We start from the raw sequence: 21887 nt of genomic DNA on the forward strand, positions 1-21887 counted from the left end.
TTAAACATCACGGGAACTCCAGCATAACATTTAGAGCACTGGAAGTGAAATGAGATTAGAATCTTATGTGCTCATAATATGGGAAGTAAACTTATTAAAAGCAACCTTTGGAGTTCCCATCGTGGCTCAGTGGAAATCAATCTGGCTAGTATCCATGAGGATGCAGATTTGATCCCTGGCATCACTCAGTGGGTTAAGGATCCAGCGTTGCCATGAGCCATGGTGCAGGCCACAGACACAGCTTGGATCCTGCATTGCTATGGCTGTGGTATAGGCCAGCGGCTACAGCTCCAATTCAACCCGTAGCCTGGGATCCTCCATGTGCTGCGAGTGCAGCCCTAAAAAGACAAAAAAAAAAAAAAAGAAAGAAAGAAAGAAAGAAAGAAAGGCAACCTTCTCCCAGACACAATGGGTGTATGGCAGAATTACTATAGCAAAAAAAAATCTTAGACATTAAAAAACTTAAAAGTAACAGACTATAGTACATTTTCCTTTGGGACGTGATAGAAAGCTGGACAGATCCTGAAATGCTAAGGATTACTTGGCCAAAAAAGTTTCTCTCAGGGAACATGTAAGGGCAGATGTGTTTCTTACTGTTTTAACAGCTACATAAACAGTAATGCTAAGTCACAAAGGCCCTGCAAGGAGCAGCCCTAGACATAATTTTAATACTGTAGTTGAAGAATAACACAACTGCTAAGTTACTAAAGCAGGGTAAGTGTATACAAATTAAGCTTCTCTACTCACCAAGTCCCTGTGGCATATTCTTGGCTAAATGATAAAGCCATTTAACTCTGAGCATCCAGTCTTGATTGGTTGCTCTTTCTATGAGCAATTTAACAGCCATGGCCAGAGCAGCTGGTTCATCGATCCAGTAAGTATCCACTTCAACTGAACTGAACTTCAAGCTCTCTGGGTGGGAGGACTGCATGATTTTCTCTAAGTCTGGCAAGGTAAGGGGCTGAATCCTGAAATTCATTGCAATAGCAAAGTACTAGGGTTAAACTTTGTTTTCATATTTCAAAGAACCAAGACAATAACTTTCTAAGTCACATATCAAAGAAGTTTAACAGGGAAAACAAGAGCTCGATACAAAGGGGGCAATTAAAACATGTACCTTATAAATAAACAGGGAGCAGTACTACAGCCAACAATGAAACTATGTGGAAAACAGGAGTTCCCATTGTGGCTCAGCAGAAACGAATCTGACTAGCACCCATGAGGACGCAGGTTCAATCCCTGGCCTCACTCAGTGGGTTATGGATCTGGCGTTGCCATGAGCTGTGGTGTAGGTCACAGACCCAGCTCGAATCCTGGGTTGCTTGGCTGTGGCACAGGCCGGGTGGCTGTAGCTCCGATTAGACCCCTAGCCTGGGAACCTCCATATGCCGCGGGTGTGGCCCTAAAGAAACAAAAAAGACCAAAAAAAAAAAAGAAAAAGAAAAAAGAAAACAAACTGTGGAAAATGGCCACATTAACATCGTAGTCAAATTCTGGATCATGACCATTGCCATCAAAAGAAGAAAGAAGGAGAGGAGGGGAGGGAAGGGAAGGAAAAGGGGAAGGAGCAAGAAAAGAGGAGAGGGAAGGAGAAGGAAGGAAGGAAGAGAGGGATGGAGAGAGGAAAGAAGGAGGGAGAGAGAGAAAGAGAAAAAAGGAGGGAGGCAGGGGAAAGGGAAAGGCAAGGACAGGACAGTCAAGATGCCGGATAGACACACAAGGCCAAGGCTCCACTAACCTGTCCCAGTTGCCTGTCTTCATGCTCAGCCTGTTAAGACAATATGCTAAGACCTGCCCATCACCCCGAACTTTAGAGAGGTGAGAATCTTCTGTAGCAAAGACAGCCGAGGGCAGAGAATCTGGCCACAGCCCCATGGCAAGAATGGAGTTACCCCAGGTTGCACGTGCTCGCAGAGAAGAAACGTGTTTCTCCAATAAACCCTGCACAACCTGGTAGGAGATAAAAACACATGGTGCACAGGTACTGAGCTACAAGTGCTCTTAGCAAAAACTGGCAGAGTAACAGCAGTTTTCTAGGCCCCCTGTGATCCTCTCATAACACTCAGACACAGTCCTCAATATACAACATTACCAACTAAATTCCCCTTTTTTGCTGGTTAAGTTTCAAGAAATATTTACACTGATGCTATTTTCCAGAAAAGTGCCTGGATGCCAGACCTCTGTCAGAGCATAACTGCAGGACAACTCTCTTAGGTCATTAAAGTTGCCACCAGTTAGAACTTCTTCCCACTATATGCAGTGTTACAATGTAGAACTGGGTGAAACGTCTTCACAATACCTTCTGGCTTGCTAGTGAAGCCTGGGAGCGGACATACGCTTCCGAGCACGCTTCAGAAAAGGCTCTGTCTAAACTCAGCCCCCGCTGCAGGTACTGCACAATGAGGGAGGCTGTCTGAATCAGAGTTGACATGGAAGATGCTGGAGAACCTACAAAGAAGAAATAGTGCCATCTATGAGCGACAGACTCTGCAAAATCTCCAATGAAAACCGATGAATTCCACAAACACATCAAACTTCCACTCAATTCCACCCAGATGCTTACTTTTGAAAGCCTTCTAAGTGGACTCCGGCAGACACCCATATTCCCTCCCATCTACTCTGCCTCCCCCCCCACCCCCGGTCAACAATTTATTGTAGGGGGAGTTCCCATTGTGGCGCAGCAGAAACGAATCCGACTAGGAACCATGAGATTGCGGGTTTGATCCCTGGCCTCGCTCAGTGGGTTAAGGATCTGGCGTTGCCATGAGCTGTGGTGTAGGTCAAAGACACGGCTCGGATCTCGCGTTGCTGTGGCTTGTGGTTGTGCACTGATTCCACTCCTAGCCTAGGAACCTCCATGTGCCTCGAGCGCAGCCCTAAAAAACAAAACAAAAAAAAGTTATATATTGTTGGGAACTGACAGATGACTCATTGACAAATGTGATAAAAGCCTGGTCATACAGATCCCTGATCTAAAGCTGATACACTTTCAAGAGGACAAAATGAGCATGGTGCCAAAAAAAACCATGGGCTTTGAAATCCAAAAGACCTACTTTCAAATCTCAGCTCTCATTATTAACTGTTTGGCTTCAACACCTTACTCAACCTCTCTGTGCCTTATCTGTAAAATGGAAACAGACCTTGTAGACCTTGTAGAGGACCAAAAAAGCAGCCAACATTGCACCTAACAGAGTAGTTAATAAATAACAATTCATTATTTATTATTGTTATTAGTACTGCTCCTTTTCCTTCTTTCTTTTTCCCCCCTTTTTTGGGCTGTACCTACAGCATGTGGAAATTCCCAGGCCATCAAACCCTCACCACAGCAGCAACCCAAGCCTCAGCAGTGACAGCACCAGCTCCTTAACCCAATGAGCCACTAGAGAATTCCTACCACTCTTTCTTGTATACTTTTTTGTGTTTTTTTTTTTTTTTTTTTTTGCTATTTCTTGGGCCGCTCCCGCGGCATATGGAGGTTCCCAGGCTAGGGGTCCAGTCGGAGCTGTAGCCACCGGCCTACGCCAGAGCCACAGCAACGCGGGATCCGAGCCGCGTCTGCAACCTACACCACAGCTCACGGCAACGCCGGATCATTAACCCACTGAGCAAGGGCAGGGACCGAACCCGCAACCTCATGGTTCCTAGTCGGATTCGTTAACCACTGCGCCACGACAGGAACTCCCTGTGTGTGTGTCTTTTTAGGGCCACACCCACAGCAGGCATATGGAGATTCCCAGACTAGGGGTTGAATTGGAGCTGTAGCTGTCGGCCTACACCAGAGCCACAGCAACTCATCTTTCTTGTATACTTAGACATTCAGAAACAGCATCCATTTTAAACAACTCAGAGTTCCCTCTTCATGCAACCTTTAAGAGTTTCAATGACGACTGAGAAGATATGAGGGGCAAACTTCACCAGTCTCAGTGCCAAACTTCATTCACTGACAAAAGCAGTATTCCTCTGAGTTGGGCCTCTGAGGCATGCATCAGAATTCCCCAGGAGCTTCTTCAACACACTGATTCCCATGCCTTGCTCAGACATGCGGAACCCCCACAATCTCCTGGGAAAGAAGGGCACCAGCACGTCTACAATTTCAACAGGCTTCCTTGGTCATTTCTACCTCTATGTACGTTAAATGTAAGAACTCCTGGACTAGCAGTCAAATGAGATAACACGAAGTTTTAGAGGAATAAAATCCTGCAGAAGCCTAGAAGTCAAGCACCTTACCTAGAACTGCACTATGGGTCTCTGTGTGCAAAGCCAAGAGGGTGTCACACACGCTGTCTCCCACCAAACCAAGGCTGTGCAGCAGGACCTTCAGATCCAGGGCATCTGGGATGCTCCCGTCCCCATCTCCTGAAATGTAGATTTCAAGTCCACGATTCCTCATAGCTCGGGATATTTCTCCATGAACAGGATCCATTGAGAGAAAAAGTCTAGTAGTACAGCAATTCAAAGGAAAAAAAAAATTAAAATCTCAGTGCAACCAATGGTACAGCTCAACAGTCGATAAGGACAAATCATACATGGCCCTAACTCAACTTACAGATGCTACTTTCATCTACAGTCTATCTTCTAGTTCCAAAACACATCATTACAGCAAATAAGCTTCTCTAAACCCACTTTCCTAAGGATCTAAATACTGTATATCCAGTGAACTTTAGTACTGAGGACTGTCAAATTCTTACTTTCAGATACTCCCCAAATCAGGCAGTGCTAATTCATCATTCTAACTCACCTGCAGAGAGCAGGAAAAGGAGCAATGTGTTCTCCAGAAACACTTAGCTTCACATGTTCAATGTCAATGGACATCTTCTCCACCCAGCTGACATCTCACACTTACCTCCCAAACTAAACAGCTGATACCTGCTGACCTTCCTCACACCAAACATGCTCCTTTGCCAGTCTTCCCTTTCTCAATGAACAGCACCCCATTCACCCAATTATTCAAGCCAAAACCTGTGATGCCATCCTTGCTTCCTCTTTTTCTCAACCCACAAGCCATCGGCAAGGCCCACTGCCCTTGTCTAAGCTATCAGCTCTCATCTGAACTGCTGCAAAAAGTTTGTAACTGGTTTCCCTGCTTCTGCCCTTCACCACCAACCCAAGGCAAGAACCTCCTCTTTCTTACTTACTGCTATGCCCTCAAAGCCTACCATCACCTGGCAAACAGCAGAGCCTCAGTAAATATTTGCTAAGTGAATTAATGAATGGAGTTCCTACTGTGGCACGGTGGAAACAAATCTAATATCCATGAGGATGTGGGTTCGATCCGTGGCCTCACTCAGTGGGTTAAGGACCCAGTGTTGCCGTGAGCTGTGGTGTAGGTTGCAGATGCAGCTTGGATCCCACATTGCTGTGGCTGTGGTGCAGGCTGGTAGCTACAGCTCAGATTTGACCCCTAGACTGGGTACTTCCATGTGCCGCAAGTGCGGCCCTAAAAAGCAAGGCAAAAAAAAAAAAAAAAAGCAATGGATGAATGTGCCCATGACTGAGTATACAAATGTGCTATGTAAGGAGGCCCTACTGAATGGCCACTTCTGATAGTGAGGCTGTCAGATTCTTAGGTGAAAACATAAGAGGCATGAATACCTGAAATTGGGATGTGGTGTTACGGTGGGAGTGGATCCATCCATCATTCCTCTCTCACTGACAGTGAGGACACCTCCAGGTTCAAGCAAAGCATTCAATCGATCCAGCACCGATGGGCTGCACAGAGAGAATCCAAGTGGAGGACAGGCTGATGTGCCGTATGGACTACTGTCTGGCTCAGGCCTCCTGCCGCTGTCACTCCTGTCTTCCTTTCAGCACAGGTCATGCCCCATACAGAACCGTGATCACGTTCCCCAACTATTTCCCCTTTCACTCTCCAAGGCACGCAGCCCAGAGATTCACACACAGTAAATACACAAAATGTTTGTTGAATGAATAAATTAAGGAAAACAAAAGAAAGTTCCCTGAACTGTTTTCTCTTTCGCCCATTTCCCGACATTATTCAATTCATTTAAATCTAAATTTAAATCTAAAATTTAAATCCATTAAATCCATAACATTCTAAAAAACACTCCAGACAGAGAAGCACATCATCTGACCTGAATTATGCTCACGTAGGGGGACAGTAGTTTTATGCTTGCCCTTTTCCTTACTTTGGAAACCAGTGATACATACTGAATGCATATTTACTAAATGTCAGCCTTGTGTCAATTACCCCATTTCAAAAATCTGTACTCAAGAATGACCCTAACGAAAGGAAGCGTTTTGATGTTAAATAAGAGGGTGTAACTCAAAGGATGTTGTCTAGAAAAGTAATCAAATTTTGTAAGCAACAACCCACTACCATTGCTCACCACGGGGGGAGGTCTACAGGATATAGCTGAGTATGTGCTCCTAGTTAAGAAAACAGTGGATTAAAAACACCAGAGCTGGAGTTCCCGTCGTGGCGCAGTGGTTAACGAATCCAACTAGGAACCATGTGGTTGCGGGTTCGGTCCCTGCCCTTGCTCAGTGGGTTAATGATCCGGCGTTGCCATGAGCTGTGGTGTAGGTTGCAGACGCGGCTCGGATCCCGCATTGCTATGGCTCTGGCGTAGGCCGGTGGCTACAGCTCCGATTGGACCCCTAGCCTGGGAACCTCCATATGCGCGGGAGTGGCCCAAGAAATAGCAAAAAGACAAAAACAAACAAACAAACAAAACCAAACAAACAAACAACAAAAAAACAAACACCAGAGCGTCCAGCTGGATTTCTACTTTGACAAGCACATCCCAAATGTCAACAGGCCCACTTGTGACTAAATAAAAGGTTCTTACTTGCAGAAGTTAACATTGTCCATCAAAAGCCAATCTCCAGACTTCAGGGCCTGAACCAACATGCTGTCAACCCATTCGAACGTGCCATGGCTGCGGCCACTGGCTGACTGCATAAGCTTTACTCCAAAGCTTCGGAATTCTTCCACAAGTTTGGCAAACTCTGAAATGTCACAGTGACAGGACTTAATTTCAAATCAGGGCAATCAAAAATAAGTAAACTGGAGTTCCCATCCTGGCGCAGCAGAAACAAATCTGACTAGGAACCATGAGGTTGCAAGTTCGATCCCTACCCTCGCTCAGTGGGTTAAGGATCTGGCTTTGCTGTGGCTGTGGTGTAGGCAGCCAGCTGTAGCTCCGATTCGACCCCTAGCCCGGGAACCTCCATATGCTGAGGGTGCGGCCCTAAAAAGTGAAAAGTAAATCAACAAAACCAAAAAGCTAAGAGTTTATTAAAAGAAAGCTGGAAATTTCGGTGCCAGTTCTTTGAAGTTTCATAACAGGGTAAACAAAAGGATTTTTGCTTTTGTTCTGTTTGAACAAAATAAGTAAGCAGATGAAGTTTGGGGATAGGAAGTACTTCGTAATGCGTTTCTGAATGAATGGTCACACAGAGTTGACTCAAGGGTGACGGAGAAGGTAAACAATGTTTATGTGTTATAATTTTTCAAATGGCAGAAGGATGATGCCTCCCACCTATTACTGCATTTATATTATATGAAAGTGCTGTAAGTTGGCACAGTGCAATCAATCCCATTAAACTGGGCTTCCTTTGTAACAATCTTATTATTTATATGGTAAAAATTTTATTTAGTGCTTTATAGTTCATATAGCCCTTTCCCAAAATTTTTCAAATTTAAAATTTTATGGCTGCACCCAGGGCATACGGAAGTTCCCAGGCTAGCAGATGAATCAGAGCTGCAGCTGCCTGCCACAGCCATGCCAGATCCAAGCCACATCTGTATTCTACGGCATAGCTTGTGGCAACACCAGATGCTTCACCCCCTGAGCAAAAAGATAGAACCCACATCTTCACAGACACTACATCGAGTTCTTTTTATTTATTTATTTATTTATTTATTTATTTATTTAGGACCACACTAGCAGCATATGGAAGTTCTCAGACTAGGAGCTGAATCAGAGCTACACGTGCAGGCCTACACAGCAGCCACAGGAACGAGGGATCCGCGCCACATGTGCAACCTACACCACAGCCTACAGCAACACTAGATCTTTAACCCTCTGAGCGAAGCCAGGGATAGAGCCTACGTCTTCCTGGATATAGGTTCTTAAACCACCAAGCCACAGTGGGAACTCCAAATTGATCTTTCTTTTTGTGTGTGTGTCTTTTTAGGGCTGCACTTGCGGCATATGGAGGTTCTCAGGCTAGGGGTTGAATCGGAGCTGTAGCTGGTGGCCTACACCACAGCCACAGCAACACAAATTGATCTTTCTTATTAGAGATTGCTTCTTGACCTTTTTACATATTAGAAAGTGATATATGTTGGATTTATGCTTTCTAACAAGGTCTATACTTCTCAGTGTTAATTTGAAAACTGGTAAAACATGAAACAACTGCTTTCAGACACTGGAACACAGATAGCACAGGACTCTGAAACCTGAGGGAAGGAGGCCCTATAATTACCTGCCTCTCTACCTGGAAGCAGTTTCTGGATTGCACAGCAGGGAGGAGAAAACTCAAACAGATCCCAAGGTCTCACTGACTTTAGGAGACAGACTGGAATTCAGAGAGATTGAGGCAATTAGACCGAGGGGCTGAGTACTCACTCAAGAGGAAGGAGTTAAAGAAAGAACTCCAGAAATCTGTATGAGGGCCCCTGAAGTCTTTGGTTCAATAATAATCTACATGTAAAGTCTAAAGCTTCACACAAGCACGAGCAAAAACTTCCCAGGGAAAGACAATTACTGGGGAACTATGAGCTGAACAATTCCCAGAGTTCACAAGGGGCTGAAAAGCACTCCAGTTTCCACCAGTCGAAGCAAAAGACCCCACAGAATGAATACACAGGATATTCGGTAAAGATGCCATAGGGCTATGCCGCAGTAGTGGGGCTAATTTACCCCTAGAGTAAAGGCTACACTGGGCCAGATATCAAGCTTGAAAACATAAAAATGATCAATAAGCAACCCAACTGTCTATCCCCCCAAAATGACAACCTCAAGAAAACAAAATGCAGGCGTTCCTACTGTGGCACAATGTGATCAGCAGCATCTCTGCAGCGCCAGGACACAAGTTCAATCCCCTGGCCGAACACAGCGGGTTAAAGGATCTGCTGTTGCACATAACTGTGGCTAGGATCTGATCCCTGGCCCCAAGAACTCTATATGCCATGGGGTGGCCAGAAAAGAAAAGGGGGGGAAAAAAGCAGTATTCATCAAATTCAAAGCTTAAATTCGAAATGTCCAGAATCTAGTAAAACTCACTGGACATATTTTCTTGCTTCTTTAAGTCAGTAAGTGCTGTGTTCTGATGTTAACAGAGCTGTTAAAAATATGTTCAATATGTACAAGGATTTAGGACAAAATATGAGATAACTAGAATGATATGTTTTTTGACATGCCTGCAGCCTGTGAAAGTCCATTGTGCCACAAGGGAACGCCTAGAATGTATTTTCAAAGTCATACATGTTCATCATAGGAACATTAAAAGATACAGTTAAAATTTTAACCAAAAACAGACAAGCAGTAGACAAACTGTTTTAGACCCAGCTTTTTTCACTCTATTAATATTTCTAAGAAATTATAATATCAATCTTAAATAAAAAGCAGTATGGGCTATGAGAACTTACCCTAGATATTTATATTTTAACTGACTTATGAAAGAAATACAGGCACCAGATTCCAGGCTTTGAAGGCAGAAAGGACCAGAGCCAAAACCTAGTCTAACCACTTGGTAACTATACTGAGTGGACTAGTTAGCCTCTATGAGTATCCATTTCCTTGTGTATTAAATGGGATTAATCTTTCCTTGAAATACAGTGTTGCTGTGAAGGTTAAAAGTAAATATATTTGGGAGTTCCCTGCTGGCCTAGCGGGTTAAGGATCCAGGGTTGTCACTGCTATGGCTCGAGCCACTGCCAAGGTGAGGGTTTGACTTTTGCACACCACAGGCATGGCGCCCTCCACCCCACCCCCCAGAAAGTAAATATATTTAATACAGTGTCCACCACTCAATAGGAATTTCCATCTAAATGATGAGTTTTACAATATCTTTAAAAAATACATAAACTGTTGTATGACTCCATTAAATGTATCTAATAATTAATTTGCATGAGTGAATAAAGATTTAAAATACACAGTGAGCTTGAACTGGAAAATGACTGATCAAATCCACAATGAAACCATTCCCTTAACTAAGAAAGTAAACTACGTAGCCCACAGCCAAGGACACAACTGTTAAAGCAGCTGGAAGAGGGGAGTCTCATTTTTCATCCCTAAGGAATCAATAATCATTAAGGAATAACTAAGGACTCCTAAGGAATAACCAGTTATCATCAGCAGGTTTTGGAAAAAAGATGACAGTCTTGGAATTCCCGTTGTGGCTCAGCGATAACAAACCTGACTAATATCCATGAAGATGTGGGTTCGATCCCTGGCCCTGTTCAGTGGGTTCGGGATCTGGCATTGCTGTTGCTGTGGTGTAGGCTGGCAGCTACAGCTCCAATTTGACCCCTAAGCCTGGGAACTTCCACATGCTATGGGTGCAGCCCTAAAAAGAACCACCCCCCAAAAAAATGGATGACAGTCTTAAACCTTTAATCAATCCTCCCCTAAAGGCCTGCTGCTCATTACCATCCAAAAACTTGCACTATAAGATGAAAGTTGAGTGTTTCCACATTAACTGAGAAATTTCTTCTACTTTTTATACAAAGAAAATGAAGACATGCTGGCTATCAATTCAGATTTTTTTTTTTTTTTTGTCTTTTTAGGGACGCACCCATGGCTAGGGGTCCAGTCGGAGCTACAGCTGCCAGCCCACACAACAGCCACAGCAACATGGGATCCGAGCCACATCTGTGACCTACACCGCAGCTCACAGCAATGCCGAATCCTTAGCCCACTGAGCAAGGCTAGGGATTGAACTCACAACCTCAAGATTCCTAGTCGGATTCATTTCCACTACACCACAATGGGAACTCCCAATTCAGATTTCTATTCTTCTGTTTAATCTACTCAGTTTCTTGAGAAATTACTAATAAGTTTAAAAACAGACCAACAAAAAATAAAGCCAACTTTCCATGCAAGTCACTGTAGCTGATTACACACAAAAGAAACCATTAAACCCAGTAACCAGGAGTTTCTGCTATAGCACAGTGGATTAAGAATCTGACTGCAATAGGTCCAGTTGCTGTGGAGGTGCAGGTTTGATCCCAGGCCCAGTGCAGTGGGTTAAAGATCTGGAATTGCCACAGTTGCAGCTTAGATCACAGCTGCCGCTTAGATTTGGTCCTGCCCTGGAAACTTCCATATGTCACAGGTATGGCCATAAAATTTTAAGAAAAACAAAAACCAAAAAAGCCCTGGAAACCAATTTCTTCCCTGTTTGCTTTGTTTTAGATCACTAATTCTGAATACATCAGCTTCACTTTCAAGGATGGAATACTTCCAAATTTTGATTGTTAATAATCATTAAAATTATTTCTAAACTTATGGGCATGGCCATTTATAGATATGTCACCTGTGGGTGGACACTACAAGGACAATGCTAAGTGTCTGATAAACACACCCAGACACACATACCTCCCTTGGAGTATGAGTTGATTTTATTATTGAGTCGCTGCATGAGCAATAATACTGCTTCCAGCTTGTTGACAATCTCCATTGTGACACCATTACCACCTTCTCCAAGACATCTGGGCTTATGCGTCAGAAGGAAATGACTCCAGGCTCGCAACACCATTTCTGCATCGTCAGCACTGATGAGAAGGCTGTCTCTTACCAGTGCCCTTACAGTACTTTCCACCTTCTCCAGGAGCTGCCTCCACGGCCGTATAAGATCAACCTGAAATTTCCAGATTCCAATGGGCAGAATCAAAGAACACTACTACCTGCAGCTACCACCAACAGAGGAGACCACCAATCAGACCACAAGTTTTATTGTGTTCTGTCTGAAAACATGAAGTCAGATCACTTACCTGCTCAAATCCACCCAGAAGCTCCATGGTATCCATTGCACTGTTCATGGCCATGATCTTTAACGTGTGACCAGTAAGATGTGCCAGGAGCTGAACCAAGCTAGTCTTGCCCACAGAGGCTGGCCCCACAAGGATGACCATCCAGCTCATTTGTACACACTTCATTATTGACTCCAGAGACTGCAAAGACTGGTGCAGGAGCAACAGGGGACGGCAGGTCGGGGGAGGAACATAGCTGCCTCGGGAAAGCACTGAGTACCCCAGCTGAAAGAGACATGCCAGTGAGTTTACACAAGGGTGCCTGGGAGTTGGAACGAAGAAGCCACAGAAGACTGTGAAAGAGGACTGTCCTACTCTCCTCACCTGAACATCATAGGGAGTGATGTGAAATAGTCTGGTTCCCATGTACGGGTTGGAGTTCGTATTAAACACATGCTTGAATACAGCAATGACCTAAAGGAAGATGACACGATCAAAACACAAATTGCTACACCAAACCCTGAGCCAAACTTTCTAGAATGAATATTTCTAGAAAACAATCACAGGAATACAAGAGTCACAATATTTTGAGAACACAAATCGTATTCTCATCAATATTCTTTTAAAAAGGAAACTATTTAACTCTTGAGAATGAAAGCAAAGTAAAGCCTGAAGGTACTCATTCAGATTATTATCACACAATCTCAAGTTGAGATTGCGGGGAAAATGAACCATAAATTAAAGCCATGGACACTGTGCCAAATCTTGAAATAAAAAATGAACTTTCATCATTCAGGATACCACCTCAAGAAAGTAGATGAGAAGAGAAACATGAAGTTTATGAAGAACTATGACCATTTCCTGAGTACCTATCACATGCCAAACCTTGTATTAGGTGCTTTAATAGACTCTATAGCCTTGCAAAAAAAGTCAGTACTTCTTTTTTATAGATGGGGTAACAGGATTCACAAGAGTAATACAATTTGTTCATGACTGATTTTCAATCTAAGCCTGTCTGACTCCAAAAAGCTCCATATTATCCTTCTAAATTTTTATGTAGAGGACAAAGTTTTTTCCCTAAGTAGTTATTTACATTCATTAATTCCTCCCTTAGCAAGAATATTATTTAAAACTTCCTGGTAAACATATGTCTTTTCTGCATTTCCTTTAAAAATCTAAGAGTTGTTGAGGAGGGGAAAAGAAAAGGGTGTATAAAAAACACTAATTTAGCCCATAGCAGCAGAAAAGATTCCAAACATCCAATATGTTTACAAGTTGTATGTTTCTAACAAAGTAGCAATACTCGTATTAATCAATGTACACTGATGTCAAAATAAACAAAAACAGGAGTTTCTTGGTGGCTCAGTGGGTTAAGGATCTGGCCTTGTCATTGCCACGGCTTGGGTTCAACCTCTGGCCTAGGAACTTCCATATGTTGCCAGTGCGGCCAAAAAATAAATAAATAAAAACAATGAAGATAAAAATCATGAGTTTGAAACGGCTAAGTAAGAGCCTAAAACCAGCACAGAAGATGCTCCCACCAGCTATCCCTGGGTCCAGGAGATTTCCGACCTTACATTCCACTCCAAGGCATACCATCTCCTCTTCCTACTAGTCTATCAGAGTTAAAATTATAAATACTTTTAGAGCCTTTCTCTTTCTATTATTAGTTTTTCTAACTTTTTTTCTCCTCAGAAAACATTTGGTCAACTACTACCACCAAACAGGAGGAGTGATAGAAATCTTCCAGAGCCTCCAGAGACCTACCATCTGACAAACACCAATTACCTAAAGGTGGCCAGCATGGCCACAGTTAAGATACTGTAACTAGTAACTGGATGAAGAAATAGAAATACTAGCTGATGATAAATACATTATATATCAATAAAGCTGTAAAAACGAAGCAAAACAAAACCAAAAAAACGAGCTGGACATTTTGTCCTGCTATAAAGACTGAAAGCCTGCAGGTCATTGAACTGTTAATGTTGAGCTAGATTCTGGGTACCATGTAAAAGGGGATCTGCGCTTTCAGCAGCAGAATAAAGAGTGTGAAAGCCACTTGTGCCATGTGCAACCAAATCTCCACATTTCAGCAAAGTTACTGTTTCTAACCCACATGATCTATAAATTACTCTCTTTGTAAATAACTGTGATATATAGTAGAAGGAACAGCAGGCAAAGTGAAGAAGTCTGGACTGGAGCGCTGGCTCTGCCACTTGCTACAATGGGACTCCATGACCTGAGCCTTGGATCCTCATCTGTAATCGGTGACAGCACCACCTTCCACCTGCAGCTGTTGAGAGTTTTCCATGAACTGGACTTTACCACAAAGTAGAGTGAACACATTATTATAGTTCACTAAGCTTAGAATTCTGATACTGTTTTCTACTTAGCAAGGGATATTTTTACTTCCATTTAGATACAGAACATCCTCTCTTTTTATCTATTTATACTTTCTTGACAAAATACTTTGCCATTTGACATTATTTAAAAGTAGAAAACCCTCCTCTTCTACTGGTTTTCACCTGTCTCCTCCTGTTTCTCACCTTTGTGCCTGGAAACATGATGAAGACCAAACCTTTACTACTGGAGGGCAATACTGTTTAAAGGTCTGCAATCACAGGGGTTTAAATGGATAAGCCAAGTGTGTCCTTCAAAGCAATCTATACTATGAGACTTGGAGACAGGTGAATGTTTAGTCTCCTCCCTTAACCCCTAAATTCTCAAGCAACTTAGGTTTGATCTTGTTAATGAGTATGCCCCTTCCCTCCCTCAGGGAGAAATCAACATTCAGATGGGAAAAAATGCAAAGAGCAAGTATGAAACTCACCTTTTCTTTATCGTCCTTGGTTCTCATTCTTTCACCATAGACCAAAAACACATGCTGACCAGGATCATAACACCCAGGGGACTGGTCAACTAGCATCAACTGACACCAATGGAAAAGGTCCCGGAGGTTGAATTCCCAGGGTCCTCCTATTTGCCCCCATTTCTTCTCCACAGTCACTTCATGATCGATCTAAAAAGAAAATACCCTTACTGGGAAGCATGTCTCACTCTAAGGCACTGTATTAAGTATTATCAATGTACTACAAACAAATGCAGACATGATCTAAAATAGCGATTAACAGGCTTGATTCAAGTGTCCCCTCTCCCAACCTAGACTTCTCAATGCCAGGAATACTGTAAGCATTAACAATGAAACACACAACAGAACTCAATTACTGTAACCCTCAAATGAGTAGCTTGCCTTCCAGTAGAATCTGTTAGAATTCTATAGGATTTACCTTACATACAGAAATGGGTAATTTGGTAGTGTCCTGTGTAGCGAAAAATGATGATTCAAATAGAGCCAGAAAAATAAAGAACAATTAATATGAGTAGGTACTTACTTGGTTGTTGAAAGCAACCATTTTTTTAACAATATTTTTGTCAATGGCTGGAAACAGAGTGCTGGCAATGAACTCCATGTCAATTACTGTAAGGGGATCTACAAAGACCTGTAAAATTCAAAAATAACATGGAAAAATACTATCATTTTTCTTTACCAAACACCAGAAATAACTGCCAAGACATTATGCAGAGTTTTATTTAACACCAAAGTAACAATACCTCAGTAATATATGTACATATAAGTTTTTAGTTATGGAAATTCCTTTTCTTGCATTTTTAGGATATAGAGTCACAGAAAAATCTTTGAAATATACAGTAAAATAGTTCCCCTGTTAGCTCCATTCTAGTGAATTATAAAGACACATGCAATTAACTTTTTAAAGTATATTTAATTTTAATTTCCTATATACTATGTGAAATGCTCTCAAAATTCTGGGCAGTAGGTAGGTATAGGAACATTCATTATAAAATTCTATCAACTTACCAATATGTTTGAGATTTTTCGTAATAAACTGTTCTTAAAGAAAACTAATATCTAGAGGCATTTCCAAGCCACTTTATTAGCCAAACTTTGAAAAAAGATGTTAAACGATTAAGGCAATAAGATATCATTTGTTAAGAGTGACTGACTTTGGCATAGAGAATACCGGATTTTTATTCTTCTAGGTAGTTTTCTGTACTTTTTTTCACTTTTCTTAGATTAAAATGCATTATCATCACCAAACCATTTTTTTTAATATTCTAATAGATCACATGACACTTGAAAAGGTCAAAGACTAGCCTTAATCTCTAAGCAGACAGAAAATCCTCAAGATGGGAATTTTACTTTCTCAGGTTCCCTGAGACCTACGATAAAGGATTCACACCAGGAAAGAACTGGGAATGGGATTCAGTCACATTAATATCAACCACACAAAGACATGGAGCTGAGAAGCAGATCATCACACTGAGCCTCACTTGCTCTCACAGAGAGCATCCTCACAGTAACATGCCTGCAGTACTGTTACACCATCTTTTGCTCTGGGGCAACAGCAAATCTTACCTGAGTGAATCTGTTTAGGAAAGACCTGGGCAAGCCCTTCCTCCCTCCTCCTTGTCTAAAGGGATTCTGACACCCGAAAATCTTTGTCTTTTCATGCTGCACTTGGAAGCTCATTCCTAACTCAGGAACATAGATTTCTCCTCGGTGATCAAAACAAGCATTGAGTCCTTCCAAGACCGATTGAGAAGCCAGGTTAAGCTATTTGGAGAAGAAAGTGCATATATTTATTTTATATGCTGTATAACTCTAACAAAAAGCAAAGGAATAATATGCATGAAAAACAGTCTTATCTTCAAGGGGGGAGGGAGTTCACCATTGGTAACCTTCTGTTTCTTATGCTGAGCTCATGTGTATTCATCCTGTTTCATATATGTGTTAGAAAAATTGGAGGTATGTAACACAGCAATACTTTTTAAGTAAACTGAATATTCAGATTATATTTTTTAAAAGCACTTATAATAGTCTCAAAAATTAAACTGTATTCTTATCTGGTCCTATATTGGCCTACTTTACAAACATAGCTTACCAAAAAAAGTGCCAAAACACAGATATTTCATTTTCGCTCCGAGATTTTTTTTTAAAGATGAAGACAGGTCTTCACATATTTCATTAAGTAAACATCCTTTCCAGCTCAAATACTGAATGAAATCTCCAAATAGGCTTCAAAGCCATGATATAAACTACATATAGTAACTACACCAACAGTTCTGTGAACAAGAACAAATATGAAGGTGTGTGTGTGTGTGTGTGTGGCAGAAATGAAAAGAGCTGAATGAAAGTCTTCAGACACTAAGTTCAGAACACAGGGATGTGGCATATGGGTAGTTTTAAAGTAACATGGAAAATTTCAACTGCGAGGAGTTCCCACCATGGCACAGTGGTTAACGAATCTGACTAGGAACCATGAGGTTGCAGGTTCAATCCCTGGCCTTGCTCAGTGGGTTGGGGATCCGGCGTTGCCGTGAGCTGTGGCATAGGTTGCAGACGAGGCTCAGACATGACGTTGTTGTGGCTCTGGTGTAGGCCAGTGGCTACAGCTCTGATTGGACCCCTAGCCTGGGAACCTCTAAATGCCTCAGGAGCAGACCTAGAAAAAGCAAAAAGACAAAAAGAAAATTTCAACTGTGAAAAGTGAAATCGATAAAATGAAAATGGGCCCCAAAAAAGATTCTATTAGAATTTCAAGTGTCATGTTTACATTAGCACTCAAAGCACAAAGTCTACTATATATCCCCATACAATCTAAAAGCTGCCTTTAAATGTGAATGTAAGTCCTAAATGCCTTGCAGTTCCCAGATGCATTTCTACAAAATATGAGTATGGTGAGCAGTCTCAAGTTTTAAAACTAAGCATTCTTTTTTCCCTGGCTAATGACTTTTACCACACATTAAAAAAAAAAAAAAAAAAAAAAATCTAGGGAAGAGAGAAAGAGAAAAAAAAAAAAAAATTCTCCTTTTCTTTAACATCTTCTCAAGCTAAGTAGGGAGCAGCGCAGCAGAAAAGGAATCCTACAGCACTCCGCCTACTGCACACCCAGGCAGCTGAATCTGGGGAACTCTGTCAAGTCATTTGTGGCACTTCCACCTCTCGAATTATTTAAGCTGCACAACTATCTCCTCACCTTATCCAGGACTAAGGTTCCCAAACTAACACAACTCCTTTGGCCACAACCGTGAATTTTTTTACTCTGTGCATCACTTCTCCCTCTCTCTTTAGCTGCTTGCTGGTCACAGAGACCAACTCACCATGTGTTTCATGATGTCATTAATTTACCCCACTTGCACATGCAACATTGACCATTTTCTTCTTTTTTTTTTCTCTTCCATTTTTGGCCACCCCACGGCACATGGAGCTCCTGGGCCAGGGATCAGATCGGAGTCGCAGCCACGCCCTAAGCCACGGGTTCGGCAACACCAGATCCCTAACCCACTGTGCTGCAGCACAGATCGAACCCAAGTCCCAGTGCTCCCAAGACACTGCTGATCCCTGATCCCGCTGAGCCTCAGCGGGAGCTCCTTCTATTTTCTTTTCTTTTTTTTTTTAGCTCCTTCTATTTTTGTGTGTCTCTTACTACAAATTTTCCCATTCTCTCTGCTTGAAATGAGGTTGTTGATACTATTTGTAAACCACTTTTACCTCTGAAAATAAATAAACACAGCAAGCCTGTAAGAGACTACAGAATAAAACGAATGAAAAGGCACTTTTTTTCTGGAGGCTAGCTCACAGAAGTAGGAAAGTTTGTAGGTTACACAAGATGGGCTTCTGTATGTGCTTTCTGACAAGTGACTTGCATCACTGGTAAATAAAACCATGGAGGATTCTTTTCATGAGAGAATTTGCCTTTACCAGCCAGCGGCAGGACTGCCCACTGCAAAATGCCCTTGAACTAGGCAAACTCTGCCCTCTCCTCACACTTGTGGTTCCTTCCTTGGCACTCTGGGCCATCCTCTCACCTCATCCAACACAACCCAGTGGCCTGCCTTCAGGGCTGCCAGCAAGGGACCATCGCGCCAGGCAAACTCTCCTCCTTTGCCACCTTCAACGGGTAGATCTGCTCCAAACAGGTCTGTGATGTCCTTTGAGAGGGGGGAGAAATGGGGGAAAGCCAGCATTACATAAAAATTAACTGGATCCCAAGAACCTAAATCTAAAATGATAAATACTTGGACCTTCTTTGTGCCGCTTTTTATTCTGACACCCAGGACAGAATGAATCAACCCCAGAACTCTTTACCAAGAGCCCAGACATGGCCCAAGCATCTTCTCACAACAATTCTCTGTAAGCATCTATTGACTGGAGCTCTAGATCTACAGATCTTGACTCTGGCTGTACTTGAAAATAAATTGGTGAACTTTAAAGAAAAACAAAACAAAACCAATACCAACACCCAGGCCCTGCTCCTGGACCCCATGCCAGGAGATTCTCATTTACTTTGTCATCTCTGTCCCGTATTTTCGTAAGACTGTTTAAAGGTGATTTAACCTCTTTTTTTAAAAAAAGAAGGACAAAAATAGAGGTTGTAGTACAACAAATACTGAAGTGGGTGATTCTCTCCAAAAAGAAAATTAGAATAAAGTATCCAGAGAGAACAATACTATAGATGTCATCTATTAACGAGCCCAGAGGAGAATTATTTTGAAGGTCATGTTGCTATGCTCCTTATCACCAGGTAATGTTTGGGGTCTGACACCGTCATAATTATTTCTGACTAGGAAACCATAAATGGATAAGAACACCACTCCCTATGCCTGTCCCAATTTGCGTAGCAAGACTCAGCTTACCGTCTGCTCTGATAAGTTGATTCGGACAAGGGTGTTGCCTGAAGCCTTGGCTAACGCCCCCACCAAACTTGTCTTGCCCACGCCGGGGGAGCCCTCCAGGAGGATAGGTTTGTTCAGTTTTGTAGCTCTTAAGAGCCGCTGGGCATTCATAGCTGTGGTGCCTGCGCTGAGTGCATAGTCGGCGATATTATTCCTGTGCAAGACAGGTCCTTAGGTGGAGAAAAGAAAAGCCACATGTGAGCTGGACACCACCAAATTGTATGTGTGTTACCTTGAGATTGTAAGAATCCACCAAGTGGTCGGTCAGTCAGTGAAGTACCATCTGTAGTGAAAGTGCTTTGCCCTATTTTATTTATTTTTTTGTCTTTTTGCCTTTTCTAGGGCTGCTCCCGAGGCATATGGAGGTTCCCAGGCTTGGGGTCCAATTAAAGCTGTAGTCACCGGCCTACACCAGAGCCACAGCAACACGGGATCCGAGCCGCATCTGCAACCTACACCACAGCTCACAGCAACACCGATCCTTAACCCACTGAGCAAGGCCAGGGATTGAACCCGCAACCTCATGGTTCCTACTCAGATTCGTTCACCACTGAGCCACGACGGGAACTCTGCTTTGCCCTATTTTAATATTTCTTCACTTTGGGGTCCAAAAAATGCTTTCCAGGAACAGGCAGGAGCATATTTTCTTCAACTGTGCTCACGACACAGATATCATCACTTTGTATACCTAAACCTACGCCTGCAACTACAGTGCAAGCATGCATCTTTAGTCTCAAAACCTACTCCTGGAATTACTGCTACATGTACTTGTACAATTTACCTTGTACTTGCCTTTTCCTAAAATTGGAAGCTAGGCACACAGGCCAGGTGGTTCCATAAAAACAATAACATCCAAGGTTTTTAGGCCACCAAGACAATTCAGGATGCATCCTTAACCCATAACATAGCTGAAGTACAAGACTAATAACAGTCCTATAGGGCTGAATATTTGTGCCACTATGTCTCCAAGAGGAAGGGTTTGGTACATCAGTTTGGAGGGAGTGGGGCAGGAAAACATTTATCACCTCAGCTATAGAAGCAGATGGAAAGACCACCCAGTGCCAGGCCACTAGCATACAGCTCCTACACTAGAGAACTGAAGACTACCATGATGGTTCAGGGAAGGGATCTAATGGTTAGACCACAGGGGCCCAGTCAGGGAAGAAGACGGTACGGTTGAAGACGAGTGGGAAAGGAGCAGTGTTCCATTCAGCCAGGAACCTGGGCTGGTATAGTTCACCACTGAACCCCCGATAACTGCTAATTCATCTCTACACATTCCAAGCACTCAACAATTATTAACACAGAGAGGAAGGAGGAGATAAGAAATAGATGACTCTGCTAGAGAAGCAACGATCTGAAAAAATCCAGAGTGCCTTAGGAAGATATCTAATATAACTACCTCATTTAAATATTTGACAGAGGCAACCTGGTAAGAATAAGAGCAAGGGTCAAAACTCACCTGCATTTCCCACTTAATCATTCATTGATTCATCCATTCATTTACTCAATCAATAGACATCTTCTGAATGTCTATGACTGTTAGGCTATGAGGCATATGCCAGGGATAGGAAGAAGGATAGGAAGATGAATGACATAATACCTGCCTTCAGGGGATCACAAGACTATTTTTGTAAAAGGTGATGAGGTTGCATAGTTGAAACATTATGAGCTGAATTATCACTACAGGAAAACATTTTTTTTTTGTCTTTTTTGTTGTTGTTGTTGTTGTTGTTGTTGTCGTTGCTATTTCTTGGGCCGCTCCCGCGGCACATGGAGGTTCCCAGGCTAGGGGTTGAATTGGAGCTGTAGCCGCCAGCCTACGCCAGAGCCACAGCAACGCGGGATCCGAGCCGCGTCTGCAACCTACACCACAGCTCACGGCAACACCGGATCCTTTAACCCACTGAGCAGGGGCAGGGACCGAACCTGCAACCTCATGGTTCCTAGTCGGATTCGTTAACCACTGCGCCACGACAGGAACTCCGGAAAACTCTTATTTTGAGCACCAAACAATGAATATACTTTTATAAGACAATTTATTCATATATTAAAGACTAAATTTTCTCCTATATTTACATGCTGGTTATATATTTTAGTACCACTCAATTATGATTATGCTACATATGCTGTCTCAGATAACTAGTTCAAAAATAATCATGAGTATGATACACTAAAATCACAATGAAAA

The 21887-nt window shown here is 42.5% G+C and overlaps 1 protein-coding gene across 4 annotated transcripts in view; it reads right to left on the bottom strand.

The window, feature by feature from the left end:
* The window catches only part of MDN1 (midasin AAA ATPase 1), a 163380-nt gene that overhangs the window by 68378 nt on the left and 73115 nt on the right, over positions 1-21887 (bottom strand). For all 4 annotated transcript variants that reach the window (XM_047761094.1, XM_047761100.1, XM_047761085.1 and 1 more), the window contains 14 exons: positions 19658-19866; positions 18830-18952; positions 16377-16574; positions 15334-15441; positions 14772-14960; positions 12326-12415; positions 11963-12226; positions 11568-11829; positions 6810-6969; positions 5593-5709; positions 4228-4436; positions 2300-2448; positions 1739-1950; positions 748-968 (listed from right to left, as the gene is read on the bottom strand). In XM_047761094.1, the coding sequence (XP_047617050.1) occupies positions 748-968; positions 1739-1950; positions 2300-2448; positions 4228-4436; positions 5593-5709; positions 6810-6969; positions 11568-11829; positions 11963-12226; positions 12326-12415; positions 14772-14960; positions 15334-15441; positions 16377-16574; positions 18830-18952; positions 19658-19866 (2511 nt within the window). The remainder of the gene's footprint in view (positions 1-747; positions 969-1738; positions 1951-2299; positions 2449-4227; positions 4437-5592; positions 5710-6809; positions 6970-11567; positions 11830-11962; positions 12227-12325; positions 12416-14771; positions 14961-15333; positions 15442-16376; positions 16575-18829; positions 18953-19657; positions 19867-21887) is intronic.

The sequence above is a fragment of the Phacochoerus africanus genome, chromosome 2, assembly GCF_016906955.1.
Source record: "Phacochoerus africanus isolate WHEZ1 chromosome 2, ROS_Pafr_v1, whole genome shotgun sequence".
Taxonomy (NCBI): domain Eukaryota; kingdom Metazoa; phylum Chordata; class Mammalia; order Artiodactyla; family Suidae; genus Phacochoerus; species Phacochoerus africanus.